General features: G+C 39.2%; 1 protein-coding gene across 5 annotated transcripts in view; it reads right to left on the bottom strand.

Annotated features, from left to right (window-relative positions):
* Positions 1 to 24,406, bottom strand: part of KLHL32 (kelch like family member 32) — a 235,811-nt gene that overhangs the window by 114,285 nt on the left and 97,120 nt on the right. For 3 of the 5 annotated variants that reach the window (XM_007467190.1, XM_007467192.1, XM_007467194.1), the window contains one exon: positions 20,756 to 20,863. The exons of the other annotated variants lie outside the window; for them this stretch is intronic. In XM_007467190.1, coding sequence (XP_007467252.1) covers positions 20,756 to 20,863 — 108 coding nt within the window. Of the gene's footprint in view, positions 1 to 20,755; positions 20,864 to 24,406 lie in introns of those variants that run through there. 5 annotated transcript variants of the gene reach the window in all.

Raw genomic sequence — 24,406 nt, 5'->3', positions numbered from 1 at the left:
TGGAACTTATTTTTCTCACGAAACATGAATTAGGTAGCTTGGAGTGCCAACCAAGCCAGGCTCCTTGCATTTTCCTACTTGGCCAATCTTAGCCTGTAGCTTCATGATCACAGAAAGGCTGCCACACGCCCAGGTACTGCATCTGCACTCAAAGCAGAAAGAAAAGAGAGGACAAAGAAACAGAAATAGCATACCAGCTGAGTCTGTCATTATTTATTATAAAACAACAGGTTTCATATGAACACTACCACACAGACTTCCACTGACATTTCATCTGCCAGGTCTAGGTCATGTGGCTACTGAAAGCGGTAAAAGAACCTGGGAAATTGAGTTTTTAAAGCTAGATGCACACAAGTTAATAGCAAAAAAAAAAAAAAAGAAAAGCTAGATGCACTATTGTCCCAAATTAAATTGGAGCTCCATATAAAGAAAAAAGAGGAAATGGATTGTGCAGGCAATCAGAATATATGCCACCATGGCTCTCAGCACAGTATATGTTTATATAAATCTGTAATAAATGTTAACTGTTATCTATTTCTTTTTCATGTGACTAAGTGCTTTTGCCCTGAATGCTTTATGTGAGAGTGTTTTATCTTAACGTTTTACCTATGAGACTTTGATGGCAGGGTCCATCCTATTTCATGTTCATTGCTGTTGAACATTCTAGAAGAATACCTCAGGAATTACTTAGTAAATAAATTTACAGGATTGAAAAATACAGGTCCTGGAGAAAATGTTAGAAGATGTCAAAAGTCTCCATGGGGGAGCCTGGTCACATGCTAATCCTCATCAAGGATTACCGAGCTGAAATAGTTAAATAAGAGGACACAATAGACATTTCAACTAACAGTTGTAGTCATATGTCCAAAAAAGGGTCACCTTTTGGTTAGATGTTGTATATAATAAATTCGTGATTTGACTATTGATTCCTTAAGTTACAAATTTTATCAGGTGGTTTTCTTCCAAACACAGTGTACTTGTACAAATTTCTAAAAGATCTCAAGTCAAACATGTAAAAATACTAATTCATTTTCAATTTATGAAAAAGCAATCAACTTTTCCATCTATTAGAATATGAAAAAGAGAAAACTAGACTTGACTTTCAGAATATTTTGAAAAAATGTTAAAAACCACAAAGGTAAAACCAAAATAAAAACATACTAGCAAAAAAAAAGAAAGGTGTGGAAATCACTTGGAGATTCTATTATCTTCCTTCACAAGTTTATACATCCTCATTTGGGTCATTTGAAATTTCTAAGGTTACAGGCAGGTAGCAGAAGCACAGGCTCTAAGATGCCAAGAAGAAACCTTAAATAGATAAGGACACTAGTATTACATTACTAGGAATGTAACTACATTTGCATTACATGCTGTCCTGCAAAAATTTTATTTATTACCATTAATGCAACCTGAAGGTCTGTAGATGTTGCTACTCATTCTTCCTTTCCTATTTTGGGGCATGTGGAAGGGTGATGGATTAAATACTTGAGCTAGGTCTCAAGTAGAGAGAGAAGGAATCAGATGGAATTATTAAGCTGTGGTATAATTCATACTAAGATAGGGGTGGGCACAAGTTGCTCTAGGAACACTTGGCTGGAGATGCCCTATTCCACTGAAACTGTGAAATAATTCTTCATATGAAAAAACTTGGTCCCCTCATACGAGCAAGCTCCATTTTCTTTTAGCCCCTTCTGCATTAACATAATTCTGGCATTTCAAAGCTCTAAGATCAATAGTTCTGTCAGACAGTCACTTCCAGCATAGTTTTCTTCAGTGTTTAAATTAACAAAATATTTGACAAAATGTAAAGATGAATTATATATACTTAACATTACTTTAAAAATTTGGCCTAATTATTTGAAAAGGCAGAACAAGTTTCTGATAGTTTCTAACTCTAAGAGCAAAAAGCAGTCCCAGCAATTAAATAGGATGAAACATGAAGGTCATTACAGGTTAAAAGAAAAGTCAAATTAATTATTAAGACTCACTTTTATAACCAGTGCTCTTTCAAGTGTGATGAACATGGGAGGTTTCATCGCATTAAGCTTTACTAATGAATCTGGGGGTCTCCATACAGAGCTAGTTTCTTACAACGCAAGCATGGCCAAAGAAGAAATAAATGTTACTTTAAAATACTGATATCCGGGGCTTCCCTGGTGGCACAGTGGTTAAGAATCCGCCTGCCAATGCAGGGGACAGGGGTTCCAGGAAGATCCCACATGCCGCAGAGCAACTAAGTCCGTGTGCCACAACTACTAAGCCTGCGCTCTAGAGCCCGCAAGCCACAAGCACTGAGCCTGCGAGCAACAACTACTGAAGCCCATGTGCCTAGAGCCCATACTCTACAACAAGAGAAGCCACGACAATGAGAAGCCTGCACACGGCCAACGAAGAGTAGTAGCTCCTGCTCACCGCAACTAAAGAAAGCCCTCGCAGCAATGAAGACCCAACACAGCCACAGCCAAAAATAAATAAATAAAAATTAAAATAAAATACTGATATCCAAAGATCGATGGCCTCCAGAAGAATGAACAGGGCTGGTGCCAATGTTCATTTATAGTTGGCTACTACTGTGTCACTGCTGGGTGCTTGAGTAGAGGCAGAAGCAAAGAGCCAATAGGAATCATTATGCTGTGGTGTAATCCATGCTAAGATAGCGTGGAGACACAGCATACTGTAGGAGCACTTGGCTAGGGATGCCTCATTTCATTGAAGGAAGCTAGAATAATTTTTCACATGAAAAAATACATCATTAATATCCAATTCCATGTTCATTTGGAGAATTCTTTGCATTTGCTTTATAAGGAGTGGAGGTAGAAGTATGGCTCTAGGGGCCACTGTAGGAATGTGGGCAAGTCATTGACACGTATGTTTTTAGCATCATCGTATAAAAAAATGAGAGATGACTACTATCTATTTTCTTAAAGTCTTCATAAGGATAAAATGAGATAATCCTGGTAAAATTTTTAGAATAATGCCTGGCATGTTTCACAGGGTAAAAAATTGTAGCTGCTATTGTTATTATTGTTGTTGTTAATTCCATGAAAAAATAAACCCAGTTTGCAAATAATGACCCTATTTCTAGTGTTCACACATTGCCTACTATGTACCAGGTACCATGTGAGGTAATGTCATACATGTTATCTCTCCTTCTTATACTCTTCCCCACTCCTCACTCCTGCAAGGTAAATATTAACCCCACATGGAAAATGAAGAAACTGAAGGCAGAGAAATTCACCCATTCAAACAGCAAATCTTTTCTGAGTGCTACAGTGCTCTAGGCACCTTTCTAGGCACTATGGATATGACCATAAAGAAGACAAGTTTCCTCATCTTATGGCACTTAGAGTCTAGGTTTTGGCCAACCGGGTAGACTGTGGTGCCCTCAACTGACAAGAGTAAAACAAAGGAAGAAACAGGTTTGGAGGGAAGATCAAGAGTTCCATTTAGGGGGTATGTTAAGTTTGTGGCTTACTGGATGGCTATTAGTCATCCAAATAGAGATATCAAGTGGACAAAAATATATGAGTCTAGTTGGCAAACTATAAGTAGCAGATCAAATTTTCCTTTCACATATTCTTGTGTGGCCTGTGAGCTAAGAATGGTTTAAGATAAAATTTTTACTTGCAGTTTTTAAATTTAAATTTTAATTTTTCATTAATAGACTTGATCTCTTAGAGCACTCTTACTTAGGTCCACAACAAATGGAGCAGAAGGTATAGAGTCCCACATACCTCCTTCCCCTACACATGCATAACCTCCCCCATTATTAACGTTTCCCTCCAGAGTGGTACACTTGTTACAGTCGGTGAACCTACATTAACACGTTATTATCACCTGAAGGCCACAGTTTACATTAGGGTTTAATCCTGGTGTTGGGTTCGGATGAATGTATAACAACATGTACCCACCATTATAGTAGCATACTGAGTATTCTCACTGCCCTAAAAATCCTCTGTGCTCCGCCTGTTCATCCCTTCCTCTCCCAAGCCCCTAACAACCACTGATCATTTTTACTGTCTCCATAGTTTTGCTTTTTCCAAGATGTCATATAGTTGGAATCCCAAAGTATGTATCCTTTTCAGGTTGGCTTCTTTCACTTAGTGATATGCATTTAAGGTTCCTCCATGCCTTTTCATGGCTTGATAGGTCATTTCTTTTTAGTGCTGAATCCTATTCCATTGTTTATCACAGCTTAGCCATTTGCCTACTTTGTGTGAATGTTAAGTTTTCAACCCCTTTGGATAAATACCAAGGAGCATGATTGCTAGATTATATGGTCAGAATATGCTCAGTTTTGTAAGCTGTGTCTTTTGTGAATATTTTCTCCCAATCTGTGGCTTGATTCCCATTCTCTTGATACTGACTTTTGCAGAGCAGTTTTTAATATGAATGAAATTCACCTCATCAATTATTTTTTTCATGAGTCATGCCTCTGGTGTTGTATCTAAAAAGTCATCACCATATCCAAAGTCATCCAAGTGTTCTCATGTTATCTTCTAGAAGCTTTATAGTTTTGCATTTTACATTTAGGTCTGTGATCCCATTTTGAGTTAATTTTTGTTTAGGGTGTAAGGTCTATGTTTAGACTCATTTTTTTTTTTTTTTTGCATGTGGATGTTCGGCTGTTCCAGCACCATTTGTTGAAAAGACTATTTTTGCTCCATTGCATTGCCTTTGCTCTTTTGTCAAAAATCAGTTGACTATATCTATGTAGGTCTATTTCTGGGCTCTCTATTCTGTTCCATTGATCTATTTGTCTATTCTTTCCAGACAATACCACACTGTCTTGATTACTGTAGCTTTATAGTAACTCTTGAGGTCAGGTAATGTCAGTCCTCCAACCTTGTTCTTCTTCAGTACTGTGTTGGCTCTTCTGGGTCCTTTTAGAACTTTTAGGAACAGTTTGTCAATATTCACAAAATAACTTACTGGGATTATGATTAGGATGGCAGTGCATCTACAGATCAAGTAGGAAAGACTGACATATTGATGTTAACAGTATTGAGTCTTCCTATCCATAAACGTGGACTATCTTTCCATTTATCTAGTTCTTTGATTTCTTCTATCAGAGCTTTGTAATTTTCCTCATATAGATCTTGTCCATATTTTGCTAGATTTATTCCTAAGTATTTCATTTTTGGGTGCTAATGTCTAAGAAAGGTTTTAATCTTTTTTTAATAGTTGGGAAAAACCCAAATGATGAATAATATACTGTGATATGTAAAAAAATATGAAATTCAAATTTCAATATCCATAATAAAGTTTTATTTGAACATAGCCATGCTCATTCATTTACATATTTGTCTCTGGCTGTTTTCATGCTACAACAGCAGAGTTGAGTAGTTGCAACAGAGCTGTATATGGCCTGCAAAGCCTAAATTATTTGCTATCTGACCCTTCACAGAAAAAGTTTGCTGATCCCTAGTCTGGAGTGTAGACGGGGGCTGGCAGTCAACAGCATAAGGTTGTACCATATAACATGGGTCTGGATGACACTATCCCAGAAGCTGGTTAGACTAAACAGGAGGGTCCTGACACCTGAGGAAATCAGAGCCTACGGAGGGAGGAGCAAGCAAAGACATCTGGAAAGGAATGATGGCGAGGGGAGCTGGGGGGCACAGAATAAGAACCCACAGAGTGTGGTGTCACAAAAGCCAAGAGAGAAAAGGTTTCGATGGAGAGGCAGGTTGACTGTGTTGAATGCAGCTGAGAGGTCACAAGGATATCATTCAGGGCTTCCCTGGTGGCGCAGTGGTTGAGAGTCCGCCTGCCGATGCAGGGGACGCGGGTTCGTGCCCCGGTCCGGGAAGATCCCACATGCCGCGGAGCGGCTGGGCCTGTGAGCCATGGCCGCTGAGCCTGCGCGTCCGGAGCCTGTGCTCCGCAACGGGAGAGGCCACAACAGTGAGAGGCCCGCGTACCGCAAAAAAACAAAAAAACAAAACAAGGATATCATTCAATTAGTTTCACAATATCTGTGACTGTCAAGAACAGTTTCAGTGGAATGCTGAAGATGGAAGTCTCCAGACTTGATGAGTGGAAAAGTGAGTAAAAATGAGGAAAAGTGAGTAAGTTTACGCAACTCTTTTCATAAGTTCTGCTGTGAAGGAAAAGTAGAGGAATAAGTGGTAGCTTTAGAAGAATAGAAGAACAAGAAAAGGATTCTGAAAGAACAATAAAGCATGTTTACATACTGGTGGGAATGTTCCAGTGGAGAAGGAGAAACTGATGATAGAAGAGACAGAACTGAAGATTCAGGAGTGATGTCTGAGGGGAAAAGAGGGAGCAGGATCCAGAGCTTCGGTGGAGAGATTAACCTTTGACAAAGCAAGGTTACTTTTTCCAACAAAATAAGTGCACAGAAACATGGAGGTTTGGAGATTCAATGGTGAAAAGATGAAGATCTTCCTGTCTGCATCTATTTTCTCAGTGGAAGGTGAGTCTCCCTTGCGGTATGTGACCAGAGGTAGGGTAATGAGAGGGGAAGGGTTTGAAAAGAGAGGAGAAGAAATGAAAAATTTATGAGAGAGAGGAGGAAAGCAAATTTCTAGGGAAACAAATTAGCACTGCCTGGCTAGGATGCGTATCCATCTGAGATTTGGGAATCATGGATTTGAAGTGATAACAGTTAACTTTTCCCAGCAACAACTAGCAGAGTTGATACTTACAGTGGAATTTAGTCAACAGGTCTCCAAAGCTGCCACAGGCTGGAATCAAGCTTGGTTGCCTCTAAGGTCAGTAGCTATACTCTTTGGGCTGTGCCAAACCATTTCTACCCTGACAGATATATGCTAACACAAGGATGCATGGCTATAACCAGTTTTTCAAGAGCTACATCTGTTCAATTACCGTATATCCCTGCAAAGTAAAATGCAGGTAGTACTCTACGAAGTATTACAGCTCAATTACTCTTTCTCCTATCTGAACTAGTGTACCTTTTGGAGCACTGGACGTCCTCAGATGCTTCACCATGCTCCATACACAAACAATTCAGGCCCCTGGTAATCCATTTCCAATAAATGCAATGGTGTGTTGACCTGGCATTTCTGTTCACTCTTCAAGCCACTCTGAGAAAGCATTCACTGCGTGATTTCCATCAATGCAGCCCTAACATCTAGTGAGTCCTTAACACATAGTAGGTGCTCATTAACTATTTGATGAATTAATGGATCTCAACTTGAGAACAAACTATAAATGGATGGTTTTTATGAAGTACACAAAGGAGATAAAATATTCACAAATTAATTTAGGACATTCAGTGCCTTTGAATTAGTCCTTCATTTGAATATTAGCATCATTATTCTACTCAAATGGAATATCGAATTGCAGTATAAATCTTCTCAAAAGTTTTGTTTGGCTAATTATGTTTTTATCTTGAAATTAACCACAAAGGCCATATATTTTTGCTATCAGGTTGTTTTCGTTTAAAAAAAATCTTACATTTAGAATTGTAAAACTCCCATATATTACTACTCCATAGAAATACTAAATGTTTCCAGCAGAGGGCTTAAGAATTCTTTTTTAAGGAAAGAAGTTTATAAAGTTCATTGTCCAATAGCAGCTCTTGCAAAACTCCTCCAGAAGGCAATCTCACAAAAAATATGCTCTTCCTCTTGATCAACTAAATCCAGGCCCATGAATTTATTTAAAATAATCCAAATTTTTTAAAAACTGTATTATAATAAGGCAGCATTGTTTATATACTATGCATTTATGGATAAATATACTTTTTTCTATTTCCAGAAAAGACATTAAAAATTATAATCACAAAAAATCTATATTAAATTACTCAGGAGATGGGCAAAGGCCAGGAAAAAGAAGAAAGATAACATATAATGTGTAAGTAAGTGAGAATTTGGGTGAATATGGCTTTTCACTTTCATTCTTCTTTATGTTTGTGTAAACACTTGGGTGATTTTTTCATTTTCAAAAGATGAAAAATAGTAATTTATCTTTATAAAAGTTGCATGCTTCTTAATTTTAGTTCTGAAAATAAGGGTGGAAAAACTTTAGGAAGCAAGTAGAATGGCTTATTTATGGAACAATTTGGGATTCTGCAGACACTCATTTTTGCAGGCAGAACTAATGAGGTGTAGCACCACTTTTTTCATGCCTACAAATAACATTAATGTACCAAAACTTTCAGATAGAGCTCCCAAATATTTTTATTCACTTTATTTATTTACATATACTCATTTTCAGAAGGCTCTGAGGCATCAATACAAGCATTTAAAAATTAGGAACATAACTCAAGCAAGGAGAAAACAGGAAACAAAAAGTGATACAAGGTCAGGAGAGGAGATATATTATGTATATATATCCTCATAACTATTAAAAGTGGGCTGCAAATATGGCTCTAAGCTTCCTAGCATCAAAACTAAAAAGGAAATGCAGCCTAACAAAAGATGAAAATACTAAAATGAACTCTAGCTTCTCTAGACCCTGAGATCTAATGGAAATTTTCCTGTAGAAATTAAGACTAACACTGAATGACTTACCTGGTGATACTTTTAATACCGTTGTACGTGTATTTTATAAACTTTGCATAAAAAGTAAAAGTTAATAAAGAGATTCTTCAAAATTCAGACATTCACTTTTCTGATTTTCTCCCTTGATACCTTGATCCAGGTATAAGACTTAGAGTAGATGAGCAGTGGTTTTTAATGGAGACAGGACAACCTTCCAGGGAGCAATTGAGAAACGCATGCAGGTATTTTTGGTTGCCCCCGGACGGGGGACACTACTGGCCTTTGCTGGGCAGTGGCCAGGCAATGTACAGGACAGCCACCAACTGCAAAGAACTGCCCTAAATCCTGTATACCTGAGTGCCCTGATGGACATGTACATAAGTGAAAAACTTGTTTATAAAACTCTAAGTCTAGAACCTAACTGTTTTACATATAAACACAATTTTTTGTTTGTTTTGTGTCAAGATACACTGAATTTTCCAAGAATGCTAACACAATAGAAACCAAAAGAAGACAACTGTTTTGTTTTGTATGGAATTTTACTAAGAGTTGTTCACTATTTTAGAAAATCATGCTCCCTAGGGCATACCCTTGTGATATCTCAGTTGTCAGCAAAACATCCATGTGTCATTCTGCATCTGTATGCAGCTGTCCCAGCATGATGATTCTACCTATAGCTGTAGACAGGCAACTATTTCATTCTGCCTTCTGAAAAGTTCTGCTCCAGCAAGTACATACTGAAATACGTATGATTTTCATTATACTCTCTTTCCTTCTGTGTGTTCTTTATATATGGTTAAGACATTCTTATTAATGTTTAGAGTAATTTGTGTGGGTAAGTTACATTATTAGGAATCTCATTTCAGGATAGTAAAGGTGGCCTTTTTATATTAAGGCCTGATAGATGAGGTTGAGAACCACCAAGCCAGATGGACAGACTGCATATCTTCTGGGAATCCATTATGTGTATAATTTCTCCCAATGAACTTTTAATGAGAGCTTTCTAGCAAACAGGCTGAGGCTGGCATGTAATCATTCTCTTTTGCTAAATAAGGGGAAAAGTTCATGTCCTTTAAAAAGCCATCAATAGGCTGACATCCTCTTATGAAAACTAAGGAGCTAATCAAGATTCTCTACTAAATAAACTGTTAGCCTCCCTCCACTCAGAGATGATTTGATGGAACACCTAAAGGAAGGGTCAGAATTTCCTTAGGGAATGATTCTGAGTACAGCCAACCCTTAGAAATTCCAATGATCAAGAAAGAGCACAATTGTAATGATGTCTGATTAGAAATATTCCAAACAGGAGTTGCTGCTCATCCACCATAGCAAAGGAAAAACTCAGATGGACAGGATAAAATCAAAAACGTCTAGCAATGGAACTTTCTGCCAAAACAAAGAGACACAAATGCACAGAAGTGCAAAATACACCCTGAGTTAGCTTAGTGGGGTGGACCTACTATTTTGGGTTGCTGTATATTATCTGTTTCTACTTTGGAGGACATCAGCTAGAAAAGAAGTGATTGTTTCTTGCCCCACTTATGACAATAAAACCATTATCAAGAGCATACAGGGAATACTTCTCTTTCAATTCCCTGTCCTGGCAGTAGGGTGGAGGTGGGAGGTAGAAAGTGTGGGAAGGAGAGAGGAGGACCCAAGGGCAACAAATCCAGAGCATTTAAATGGAGTTTTATAGAACGAAGACAAGGTTAAAACAGAGAGAGGCCACACTCATCCTTGTCATCTATTACCTCAGTGTTCTGTACGCATGAGCTCAAGCACCTTGGCCCACAGTGGGTTCCTCAGCACAGAATTGATGCCAAGGAAGATTATAAATGCTGTAAGCATATTGTTCAAACACATTTTGTTTTCAATAAGTGACTGAGTTTCACAGTGTGCCAAAGGAAAATGTCTGTGCTTGAAATGTGGGCTATGACTCAAGCAAAATGCTAGACTAACGCACTGGAGTCTGACTCCATTTTTGATGTGTGACTGCTGACAGCTCTCAAGCCCCACCACTCCCTCTTCCCTGCTTGCCCCACACCTGGAAGAAAATATACAAGAAAGTCTGAGCCCTCTCTCCCTTGATGCTGGTGGAAGCTCAAACCACACGAGCCCCCGCCCGCGTGGACAACGCTCCAGCCCCACCCTGCAACCACAATAAACACCAAAGCTGATCAATCGCCCCTAACTGTTCTCTGAAGTCATTTTTGGACCTATTGGGGTCCACCCTTTTATCCCCAGAAAACCTCACTATGTGAGTACTAAACCCTTTCCTATCTTCTTGGTGCACGTGTGGTGTTATCAGTCTCAATATCTGAGTCAAATGTTGGGTGGGTGAGAGGGCCGTTCTGTTTCTGCAGAGTGACTATCAGACAACTAAGAAACCCCAAACTTGCAAATTATTAAGGAAAAGCCAGGAAACAACTTTTTTTTTTAAATCAAAATATCAGTTTTATTACCAAATGGGAAAGCTGACCGCAGAAGTGTGGCCACAGTTATACGTCCTCACACAGAGACGTTTTAGAGATTGTTATGCTGAGCAGATAGCTTTGTAATGCCTGCAGTACAAACTGTACCCTGAGTACTTTCTGAGCAGACAGCACACACGGATTTCATGAGGGAGAACTGGCTGGCACAAGGTACAGAATGTCAGAAGTGACCCTGCTTTACAGGTAGGTGGCCTCCCACATGACTTCACTTTGCCTGAATCTCTGTTCTCCATGAGGAACAGACAGGCTTCGGGTCCAGTGGCGTTGTTCTTGGGTCCTCAGCTGAGAAAAGTAAGCTTCTAGGGATCAGTCAGGATCTGGACTTTTAAAATCTCACTTCTCAGTTTTTCACAATAAACGTTTAGGTCTCCAACCTGTCCTTACCAGTTCTGGCCACCAAACCATGTCAAGGATTTATCATTTTACTTGACATCTTGAGATGCCATAAAAATTTCATTTGGCATCTGGTTCTTATCTGTAATGTTTGACACTTTCCAGGAAACGATGCATGGGAACCTGTAACATCTTCACCCCATAACAATAAACAGACATATCTGCTTGCTTGTTTGTTTCAATAATCCACTGATAAAAGAGAAACTCCCTCCAAAGGCAGTAATACAGAGTTTCAAAAGATTCAAGAAAGTGAAAACTCACTGATGGAATTCAAACTTTTTCCCTTCATTTCACTCTTCTCACACTTTCTATGTCAAGAATCCAGTTACGGACTCTGGAACAGCTCTGACAAGAATTAACGTAAGAAGAAAATAATCACTTTCTGCACAATTCAAAATATTCTTCCTTGGAATGTGGATTTTAGACTGTGTGCTCTGGAGCCTGGGGCACAGTGCGGGTGCCTCAGGGGCCTCTTACTTGCCAGGCTTCTGTAGGTACTGCCAGGTGAAGAAAGGATTCTGCAGCTAAAATATTTAAACCACATGAATGGTCTTAATGTTGCTCCCAAGAGAAACATTTAAGAAAAATACCTCCCAGGTTTCTTCCATGTGCTACCATTTAGTTCAACCAGGTTATGTTTATAAGTAAATCTGATGGGGACATTTTCTCATGTAAAGTGAGTGACACATCTATCCCTGAAGGGATGGGTTTATGAGAAGGCAGTTTCAAGTAAGACTCCTGTGACTCTGCTGCCAGGCCTGATGCTGGTCTCTGGAGAAAAGTATTCGAGTTGTAGAGAGTAAATAGTTTCAGTGATCATCAAAATCTAATGCTACAGTGTCTGCCTTACTAGGGCTATAAAAAAAGTCACATGAACACATTAGGGAATCAAATGAGAATCAGGAAGAAAACCTTTACTATACAAGAGCATGAAAATTAAGGGGCAATTTCTTTATTTTTTTAAATTTAAATTTAATTGTTATTTTTTATATAGCAGGTTCTTATTAGTTATCATTTTATACATATTAGTGTATATATGTCAATCCCAATCTCCCAAATCATCCCACCCCTCCTTACCCCCCTTAGTGTTCATACGTTTATTCTCTACATCTGTGTCTCTATTTCTGCATTGCAAACAGGTTCATCTGTACCATTTTTCTAAATTCCATATATATGCATTAATATAAAATATTTGTTTTTCTCTGACTTACTTCACTCTGTATGACAGTCTCTAGGTCCATCCACGTCTCTACAAATGACCCAGTTTCGTTCCTTTTTATAGCTGAGTAATATTCCATTGTATATATGTGCCACAACTTCTTTATCCATTCATCTGTAGATAGGCATTTAGGTTGCTTCTATGACCTGGCTATTGTAAATAGTGCTGCAAAGAACACTGGGGTGCACATGTCTTTTTGGATTATGGTTTCTGCTGGGTATATGCCCAGTAGTGGGATTGTTGGGTCATATGGTAATTCTATTTTTTAGTTTTTTAAAGAACCTCCATACTGTTCTCCATAGTGGCTATATCAATTAACATTCCCACCAACAGGGCAAGAGGGTTCCCTTTTCTCCACAACCTCTCCACCATTTGTTGTTTGTAGATTTTTTGATGAAGCCCATTCTAACTGGTGTGAGGTGATACCTCATTGTGGTTTTGATCTGCATTTCCCTAATAATTAGTGATGCTGAGCAGACTTTCATGTGCCTCTTTGCCATCTGTATGTCTTCTTTGGAGAAAGGTCTATTTAGGTCTTCTGCCCATTTTTGGATTGGGTTGTTTGTTTTTTTTATTTTTTTATTTTATTTTATTTTATTTTTTGCGGTATGCGGGCCTCTCACTGTTGTGGCATCTCCCGTTGCAGAGCACAGGCTCCGGACGCGCAGGCTCAGCGGCCATGGCTCACGGTCCCAGCTGCTCCGCGGCATGTGGGATCCTCCCGGACCGGGGCACGAACCCGTGTCCCCTGCATCGGCAGGCAGACCCTCAACCACTGCGCCACCAGGGAAGCCCATGTTTTTCTAATATTGAGCTGCATGAGCTGTATATATATTTTGGAGATTAATCCTTTGTCCATTGATTTGTTTGCAAATATTTTCTCCCATTCAGAGGGCTGTCTTTTCATCTTGCTTCTGGTTTCCTATGCTGTGCAAAAGCTTTTAAGTTTCATTAGGTCCCATTTGCTTATTTTTGGTTTTATTTCCATTACTCTACTCTAGGAGGTGGATCAAAAGAGATCTTGCTGTGATTTATGTCGAAGAGTGTTCTTCCTATGTTTTCCTCTAAGAGTTTTATAGTGCCTATCTGGCCTTACATTTAGGTCTTTAATCCATTTTGAGTTTATTTTTGTGTATGGTGTTAGGGAGCGTTCTAATTTCATTCTTTTACATGTAGCTTTGCAGTTTTCCCAGCACCACTTATTGAAGAGACGGTCTTTTCTCCATTGTATATCCTTGCCTCCTTTGTCATAGATAAGTTGCCCATGGGTGCTTGGGTTTATCTCTGGGCCTTCTATCCTGTTCCAGTGATCTACATTTCTGTTTTTGTGCCCGTACCATAGTGTCTTGATTACTGTAGTATAGTATGAAGTCAGGGAGTCTGATTCCTCCAGCTCCATTTTTTTTTCCCTCAAGATTGCTTTGGCTATTCAGGGTCTTTTGTGTCTCCATACAAATTTTAAGATTGTTTGTTCTAGTTCTGTGGACTGAATCTGCAGATTGCTTTGGGTGGTATAGTCATTTTCACAATATTGATTGTTCCAATCCAAGAACATGGTATATCTCTCCATCTGTTTGTGTCATTTTTTATGTCTTTCATCAGTGTCTTATAGTTTTCTGAGTACTGGTGTTTTACCACCTTAGGAGGGTTTATCCCTAGGTATTTTATTCTTTTTGTTGCAATGGTGAATGGGATTGTTTCCTTAATTTCTCTTTCTGAACTTTCATCATTAGTGTATAGGATGCAAGAGATTTCTGTGCATTAATTTTGTATTCTGCTACTTTACCAAATTCACTGATTAGCTCTAGTAGTTTTCTGGTGGCATCTTTAGGATTATCTATGTATAGTATCATGCCATCTGCAAATAGTGACAGCTTTACTTCTTTTCTGATTTGGATTCCTTTTATTTCTTTTTCTTCTCTGATTGACGTGGCTAGGATTTCCAAAACTATGTTGAATAATAGTGGTGAGAGTGGACATCCTTGTCTTGTTCCTGATCTTAGAGGAAATGCTTTCAGTTTTTCACCATTGAGAATGATTTCACCATTTGCTCTGGGTTTGACGTATATGGCCTTTATTATGTTGAGGTAGTTTCCCTCTATGCCCACTTTCTGGAGAGTTTTTATCATAAATCAGTGTTGAATTTTGTCAAAAGCTTTTTCTGCATCTATTGAGATGATCATATGGTTTTTCTCCTTCAACTTGTTAATATGGTGTATCACACTGATTGATTTGCATACATTGAAGAATCCTTGCATCCCTGAGACAAATCCCACTTGATCATGGTGTATGATAAGAGGCAATTTCTTTTACTTTTCAATTCCCAATTGCATGAGCAGAGTTATACCTAAAAAAAAAAAGTATTTTTCACTTCACAGAGTATCATACTTTTTCCACATTTCCAAAGACTTCAAAATATTAATATTAATAGTTACACAAAATATCCTTGTGAAGACTGTACTAAAGCATTCTCTGCATCAGAGGAAGGTAATTAGGATGCTGTCCCCACAGAGATGGATTCTTCCATGATGTTAAGGAACCAAGGGCTGGAGTTATTGGATATGAAGAGAAAAGCAGGGGAACAACAGATACCAAAGAATCCTTTTTATCTGTCCAGATATGATGTAGCTAGTTCATGGCTGACAAGATTTGCAGTACCTGGAGGGGTACTCCTGGGAAATTTCAAAGGAGACTACAAATCTCACTACCGTTTAGTGCATAGTTTCCCTCTTTACTGCGTTTCTGGAATCTCTCCATCAGACTGCAAGGGGCAAAACAGGTGGAGAGTTCTCAGGAAAGTAAGAGGAAGCTAGCTGGCTTGAACCCCTTGCTCTACTATATGAAGGCATATAGCACAGTACTTGGCATACAGCCTATCTTCCCCGACATCATGGCAACCAGAGCGCTGAAACAGTGAACTTCATTGCGGTTCTCAGTCCTATTTGCTTTCATTTTGGGTCCTTAGCTACTCAAATTCCTCGAGGTATATCCAAGACCTTTGGGATTGCATGTGTCCTTCCACCTTTTGAGAAGGGCTCTTCTCTCTATGAAAGGGTCTTGGTGTTAAGTGCTCCTCACTCTGGCTGGTTTTCTCAGCAACCCTTGTTGCTCCTGGGTGGCCAACCTCTTGTCCAGTTTGGACAGGGATTCCTCCCCTCAGGCAACATCTCCATTAGAATCCTTTTTCCCCCTTCTTTTTCATGTCTCTTCTACTCAGGACTGGTCTGAAGCACGAATGAATTCCTGGCCAGAGGTGGAAAGCAAGGAGATTGGGGAGGCCATGGTAACAGGGTCCTCTTGCTCACCAGAGTAAGTGAGAGTTGGTTTTCTTAGGTTCACTTTGTCCTTTTCTCCCTAAGGCAGATCTGCCCAGTGACAGTTTACATCATACCCTCTGCTTTGAACCCAGCTCCCAGAGCCAGCCCAGAACAGGGCCTGCAGAGAAGCCTGGCTCCTCTGCCCTCCATGGCCAGTTCTGCTGCACATGGCTGTGCAAGGTCGCCCACGAGGGCTGCAGTGCATGTGGGGCTCTGCTCAGGCTGTACTCCAAGCAGTGTATGCCCACAGGAAGCGCACACCTCTAATTAGTGTGAAGGCAGAATGTGTGTGTTCCTTGATAAGAAAAGTGCATGTATTTTCAGAGGATGTATCAGCATTAGGAGGAAAATTTGATTTTTCTTTAAAATTTCCTGGATGGAATCTGTGACCAATTTTAAGAAGGCTATGCTTTAGAACAGTGTGTAGGAGGAACACACACACACACCTTGTTACACAGTGGCACTCATTCATCACACCTACTCTATACTTCCAATTTCTTTCCCAAAGCAGCAATCATTTTCAGACACTTAAAATACTTGACATTTTATACTATGCTTACTACAACAGACTAAAGGTATAATCAACTGTCAGAAGAAATATCTATAGGTAGATAAATACAATGTTAACTCTGATTTTTACAAATCTACAAATATATCAAGGCTAAAGACCATTTATCAGCGAATGCCCGCAACAGTAAATAACAATTAAGAAATTGAAGAACTACACTTTTATTCACGTTTCCATATTCTAAACTCTTTGCTTAATGTTAATTTCATTTTCAGAGTAAGAGAAAGCTTTTTTGCATTTCCCAAGTATACCACAATTCCACTTTTTGCCATCATCTATGTTCACGTCTCAAAGGGAAAACAGATTTATTATAGTCATTTTGGTGTTTAAGAAACCAAACTGCCATGGATATCGTCCAAGAAAGACTGTATCAACTTCCACTCTGCAGCAAAGAATAATCACATACAGAGTACAAGTGTAGCAACTCGAAGGCTTCGTGAACTGAGTGTTGGAAGAGCACCCAGGTTGAGAGAACCATCAAAAAGAGTTCACTCTTGGGCTTCGCTGGTGGCGCAGTGGTTGAGAGTCCGCCTGCCGATGCAGGGGACACGGGTTCGTGCCCCCATCCGGGAAGACCCCACATGCCGTGGAGCGGCTGGGCCCGTGAGCCGTGGCCGCTGAGCCTGTGCGTCCAGAGCCTGTGCTCCGCAACGGGAGAGGCCACAGCAGTGAGAGGCCCGCGTACCACAAAAAAAAAAAAGAGTTCACTCTCTAAAATGTCCAAACACTTCCCTGCCTCCTTCAATAAAGTATAACAAATATGACTTAACCCTTTCTTAACGACATAGAACATTAAGAAGGGGTTAAGAATAAACAATGGATTTGAAATTAAGAGGACTGGGTTTGACTCACTGGGTCGACATGCCCTGGGAGACTTATCTTGGTCATTCACTGCACCTTCCGGGGCTTGTCATCTTTAAGAGAGGATCACCGAATTCCTCAGAGCTGTCTAGAAGATTAGGCTACACAGCACACGTGAAGAGCCTAGGGCAGTGCCCCGGTTCTTGCAGAGGGTGCTCCATGAAATGCCAACCCACTTCTTTACCTCTCTGTGCACAATCTGAACAGATGAGTTGCTGCTGTATATGCTGCAGGGCTGTCACCCCTGTGTGGAGGCACATGTCAAGAGTGGGTCACTGGGCAGAATAAATGCAACTCTACATCTTGCCCTAGAGCTTTTTTTTAAGCACTTACATTGGATATATGTGTGAGTGTGTGTGTGTGTGTGTGTGTGTGTGTCTGTGTGTATAAAAGTGTATTCTTAGGGCTTCCCTGGTGGCGCAGTGGTTGGGAGTCCGCCTGCCGATGCAGGGGACACGGGTTCGTGTCCCGGTCCGGGAGGATCCCACATGCCGCGGGGCGGCTGGGCCTGTGAGCCATGGCTGCTGAGCCTGCGCGTCCGGAGCCTGTGCTCTGCAACGGGAGGGGCCACAACAGTGAGAGGCCTGCGTACCGCAGGGAAAAAAAAAAAAAAAATGTATTCTTATTTGGTTTCCTTTTTCTCATAAAAGTGAAATATGAGCATATGACTCCCAGACAATATGATATGGCTGCCTTTCTGCAAACTTCTTCCTTCTTCCCAAGCCGTCTCCTTACGCTTCAGAAAGTCAGCTCCCCTAATGCCGTTATGCTATCTTCAGCTCACGTTTCATAGATCCTTTGTGCCACAGGCACTTCATATACATATACATATGTGTGTGTGTGTGTGTGTGTGTGTGTGTGTGTATCATTAAGAGCAACTTTATTCATAATCACCAAAAAATGGAAGCAACCAAGATGCCCTTCATATATCCACACAATAGAAGGTACTCAGCAATAAAAATGATCTATCAAGTCACAAAAGACATGGAGGAACCTTAAATGCATATTGCTAAGTAAAAGAAGCCAGAAAAAGTCTACATACTACATGACTCCAAGTATAGGACATTTTGAAAAAGGCAAAACTATAGAGACAGTAAAAAGATCAGTTAGCAGTTGTCAAGGGGAGAGGGGGAGAGATGAACAGGTGAGGCAAAGGAGACTATCAGGGTAAGGAAACATATATATAAATTTATATATATATATATATATATATATATATATATGTTTACATATACAGACGTTATATATACATGTAAACTTAGCCACTGTGAAAGAAACCACAAAACAATCAAGGCCAACAATAAGGCAGCCACTTATATCTGAGTGTGTGTTTTACTTCAGGGCTCACAGCAATTTTTGTGCTCTTTTGTTTACCAGTGATTTAAACATGCTTTGCAGTCTATAGCCTCTAAGCTTAAACCATTTCGTTGTTAATGCATCTAAGTATAGAAACTACTTATTTGGGTAGCTTTATCAAAAAACAATATTTACTATTGCATCCCCATTGCACACCAGTGAAGTATGAGCTATGGGTTATCAATCGTACTTTAGAGATGGGCAAATGCAGGTATAGCTGTAATTCAGGTGTGAAGAAAGAGATATACACAAGACACAATTCATAGCTGATGTCTTTCTTTACATCTGTAAACCAAAAAGCATACAACACATTATTCACTCACCTCACTAGGAATATGTTTTGGCAACTCTGTGAACAATAACTGTCTGCGTTAATTTCCTAAGGCATGATATTTGGTTGGGCTGACCCTGAATTTGTGATCCCTCTCCCTTCTATTTTCCTCTGTACCTGCTACTTGATGGATGACTTTTTCCTTTCTATCACTATTTTCATTTCAGCTGCCAGCGCTGCCTCAGTTATTCTATGAAAACATACCTCAAACTCTAGCAGCTATAGAAAAGAGAATGGATAATATCATACACCTTAATAAGCCTCTAAAGAAAAAAATTTAGTCAAATGGTGAACTCCCAACATTCTTCAAGACCCAAATACCCTGTTCTCTGTGAAGATTTGCACTGATCGCCCCAGTTAACCACACCCTCCTTTTTGTTCCCACTATGTCTTATATTCTTCTATTATACCTCCCATCACAGTGAGGACATGGAATTACGTATATAACTCTCTCCCACCAGGATGTGAGCCTGCCAAGAGAAGAAACCCTTATTTTAGCCCAGCAGACACCGAACATAAGTTGGATGAAATGGAATTAAAGAACAAAACTCTATAAAAGAAAATAAACCTCTAGTCGGTATCTGGTTTGATGTAGTTGAGTAGTTCTCAAATGAAAACAGCAGGTGAGGAGGGTGGGCAAAATGGGTGAAGGGTGAAGTTATTTATATTATAACTGAAAGGTACAAACTTTCGGTTATAAGATAAATAAGTCCTGGGGATGTAACGTATAGCGTGGCAACTATAGTTAACAATACTGTATTGTATTTTTGAAAGGCGCTAAGACAGTAGATTTTAAAAGTCCTCATGACACAGAAAACTTGTAACTATATGTGGTGATGGATGTTAACTTATTATAGTAATCATTTTGCAATATATACATATTTCAAATCACTATGTTGTACACCTAAAACTAACAGAATGTTACATGTCAATTATATTTCAGTTAAAAAATCATTCTAAAAGGAAGGGTTTTGTGTATTCTAATAATTGTTGCACTAACATGAAATTAGATAAGAACCGTGAAGCTTCAGTGTTGGATTTATATTGTCTTTATGAAGTTTTGTTTTGATTTTTTATGACAGTCATACACTGACATGGCTTTTGTATTCTACTAGTTGTCACTATTATTCTTTCATTTAAAAAAAGAAAGAAAACGAATGTTCTCTGAAGATTCCTATAAATTCTTTAACAATTTTAATGATGAGCAACTTTGGCTTTCAAACCATCACATTCTAATCTATTACGTGAGGCCCTGATCCTGAAATGTATGTAGAGGACAGGGTGTCAAGATGCTAGACAGAGCTCTTTACAGCTTTAGATTGTTTTTTTTTTTTTTTTTTTTTTTTGGGGGGGGGTGGGCGGACTTCCTACTCACCATGGAGATTACCAGTCAAACAAATCTCCAAAAAGCAATCTAGGGGTAGAAGGGATATCTGTTGAATTTCTTATAAACTGGGGATTTGCAGCTGGGCAAGAAAATTTGGGAAAGTTTCTTTCTTTTCCCATATAATAATTCTTCAGGATATTTTAAAATTACACCAGCAAGCAACTGAGCTAAGATTAAAATATTTAAGATCAAATTATTTTACTTACCTTTCCATTATTTTAGTTGTAACCTTAAGTAGATGTAAAACTTTTTTTAACCTCAAAGTGAATAACAAGAAAAATACCTAAATCGCATGAATAATCTCCTCTGTTTAGGTGCAGTTAAAATGTTAAGCCTCTCAGATGATGTATGGTACCATACCTGTCCTGTGTATGCAAATTCCAGAGCTTGCTTTAAGCCGAGGCTGGTCACACCGTGTAAATTCACCTCGTCAGCACCACTTTCCACCATACAAAGACTGAACATGGCCTGAGGTGGGAGAGAAAGGAAGACAGTTATGGGACTTAAAAAGCAAGAGAACAAGACAAAGTCCACAGGACAAAGTCCTAGAGAAACTAGGAAAGAAAAAAGTTTTACAAGTTAAAGACTGATTTTCGTTTCTGAAATGCTTCTGCAAAACTTCCTTCACACAAGCCCCTGCAAATCACTTTGCTGTCCAAATAGTTACAGTAACACACAGATGGCTCTGCATACCTCACACACAGAGCAGCGCTGAATCCCACAGCTGTTCTCCGGGGTGACTTGTGTTTAGGCTCTCTCCCTGAACTCATTCTCTCGATCCCGGCATCCCACAGCTAACCTGATATGGGTAGCAGTCCCGAACATTCTTGCCATAAGACATGGAAAGTAGTGCCTCGCCTCCTGACTTCTCTGCCCTTTTTTCTGCCTCACCTCAAGGATGCATCTCATCCCTCTCATCTGCCATAGATCACACCCTCTATTCCAGTGGTTCTCAAAGTGTGGCCCCTGGGTCAGCAACACCAGCATCTCCTGGGAACACCTTAGAGTATAGATTTGTGGAGCTCCAGCCCAGACCTACACAATCAGAAATTCAGAGCAGGACCCAGCAATCTGTAATGGGCCATCCGAGAGACTCTGATGCTTACCTGAGTTTGAGAACCACTGTCTAAGTTATTCAGTGAAACTCAATTTGCCTCCAAACCAATTCTCCAAATGGCCAACTTACTGGTGGTCCAGTGGTTAGGACTCCATGCTTTCACTGCTGAGGGTACGGGTTAAATCCCTGGTCAGGGAACTAAGATCCTGCAAGCCATGCAGTGTGGCCAAAAATAAATAGATAAAATAAAATGAAATAAAATTTAAAAAATGAAAACTTACCAAGTTGAACAAATGAATGGGCTCCCCCCCACAAAAAAAAGAAACCACACTAATTTGTACACCTTTAACAAGTTGGACTTAACAGGTAATAGAGATAATATTCAATTTTGGGTCACTCATTATGAAATACACTATTTAGAAAAGTGTACATCTATGTAGTGAAGAATTAACCTTACCCAAAGGGAGGTCTGGCCTTTGCCTTTGGTTTCTGGAAGGTAATCTAGGTCTTTGGAATATCCTGCCTGACAGGAGCATCCCTGTTTCCCAGGGCTTTGGCCACCGACAGTCTAACGACATGATTTATGACAGGAGCTTTGGTCCACACTGTATCAGCTGTGACCTAGTGGGAAGCAGCCGCATAGCCCAGGGAGATCAGCTCGGTGCTTTGTGACCACCTAGAGGGGTGGGATAGGGAGGGTTGGAGGGAGGGAGACGCAAGAGGGAAGAGATATGGGAACATATGTATATGTATAACTGACTCACTTTGTTATAAAGCAGAAACTAACACACCATTGTAAAGCAATTGTACTCCAATAAAGATGTTTAAAAAAAAAAATAGAGGGACAAGAGACTAAAGGTATTAGTCTGACCTCCAAGAGAGGCTGGAGATGAAAGGTCAGCCACACAGGCAGTCTGACTGAGCACCAATAAAAACTCTGGACACCAAAAACGAGTGAGCTTCCCTGCTTGGCAGTCCTCTGTGCTTACTGTCACAGAGCGTGGTCAAGAGGGGGTAACGCAACGACTCCACAGGTGGAAGAGGGCCAGAAGCTCCATATTTGGTTTCCTTCTGGACTCCGCCCTCTGTGTCTCTTCCCTTGGCTGATTCTGATCTATATCGTTTCCCTGTAATAAGCTATATCTGTGAGTACACAAGCTTTCAGTGAGTAATGTGAGTCTTTCTAGCGAATTACCGAACATGAGAGTAGTTTTAGGAATCTCAAACTTGCAATTGGTGTCAGGAATAAGAGAAGTCTTGAAGGGCTTCCGATTTTGCAGTTTGGCTAACTTCTCAGAAGTAAAACAAAAATCAAAACGAACAAACCAACCAACCCTCACTGTTCTATGTGACAGTATTTAAGTTCATACCAAATCTTTTTAATTTTAAAAAGTCATTTTTTTGTTTTGCCAATGGATTAATATTCACCTTCTAGCAATTTTTTATTCTGATAAATTCGCTTTTGATTCTCAAAATTCTTTACATTTTAAATTAATATGTATGGGACAAGTGGTTTTAATTGATGGTCCATTATTCTTTCTGGAGGTCCTCATTTCTATCTCACACAGTAGAGTTGTAAGTTTCATAATGAATAAGATTCTCTTTGATAACTTCTAGTTAACCTTTTAACTGTTAGAAATATACAATTTGAGAAATTTTGTAAAGAATATTTTAAATGCTTATAATGTGAGAACCTAAAAAATAACATTCAAAGTATCCTGAACACATTGGGAGTATGTAACATGTAACATATGCAATTATATTTGCTATGTTAAATAGAAGACATTCAGAATATATTTAATTCAAAAATTCACTTTATCATGAATAAATGAAATCTAACATTCCTTTAGAAGTTGTTAAAGGTGAATGGCCAATATGGTAAATTTGACAACTTGGTTAGTGAGTTGATCTGACTTCCCACTGATGCCACTGGCAGTTAAGGTTAAGCACACTAGACTCGAAGTTACATAATCCTTGGTTTAGTGAAGTACAGTGATTAGAAGCAAACATGTAACCAAACAATTCTGAGTTTGAACACTGCCAAGTGACTAGGAAAAACACATACCTTCTCTGTGATTCAGTTTTCTTATCTGAAAAATGGGGCTAAAGATTGTACCCACTTCATGAACTTTTGGAAGATGATATGATAGTACACATAAAGTACTAAATACAGTGCCTGATATATGGCAAGCTCTTAGAAAAATTTATATTTTATGATAACAATGAAATAGAATGAAGTTTCTCTTATGTATTCTCTGGTTAAAAAGACTGACATATCAGAAGTATCAGTTCTGAGTTTTGTTTGTTTGTGCTTTGTTTTGTTTTTTAAATCAAGTATGGCTATAGATAAAAAATGCTAATAGGAAATTGACTTAATGTTAAGTGGACTCTGCTTATGCATTTGTAGAAGATCTGAAATTTCAAAATTGAAAAGCACAGGTCACAACAAAAAACTTTCAGTCTGTCTAATTCTAAATTTGATTCTAGATTTCGTATAGCTGCTTTTGAAAGAAACTGAAAGAAATTTCAGCTGTTTTCAGTGTCCATTTTTTATTTTATGAGTGTTTCAGTTTTTAATATTCCCCACATTAATTTCTTTTTTCAGGTCTTCCAAGTTGTAATTGCACCTGATATGGTCATCAGCTGCTCTCCATCAGCTGCTCTCCATCAACCCATATACAGAGCAGGACAGAAATGATTCAAACTTCAAAAAATTATCTGGGTTAATGAAGTGGAAAACGTTCCTGAGAGCAAAGGTTAAATAAGAGAACACGTGGCCAAGGGAGTTTTTAGAATCTGCTTTCATAAGGGTCTTTGGGGATTGACATGTACACACTACTATACTTAAAACAGATAACCAACAAGGACCTACTGTACAGCACAGGGAACTCTGCCCAATATTCTGTAATAATATAAATGGGAAAATAATTTGAAAAAGAATATATATATATATA

Source organism: Lipotes vexillifer, unplaced genomic scaffold (assembly GCF_000442215.2).
Source record: "Lipotes vexillifer unplaced genomic scaffold, Lipotes_vexillifer_v1.1 scaffold185, whole genome shotgun sequence".
NCBI lineage: Eukaryota > Metazoa > Chordata > Mammalia > Artiodactyla > Lipotidae > Lipotes > Lipotes vexillifer.
This window is presented reverse-complemented; position numbering and strand designations above follow the sequence as displayed.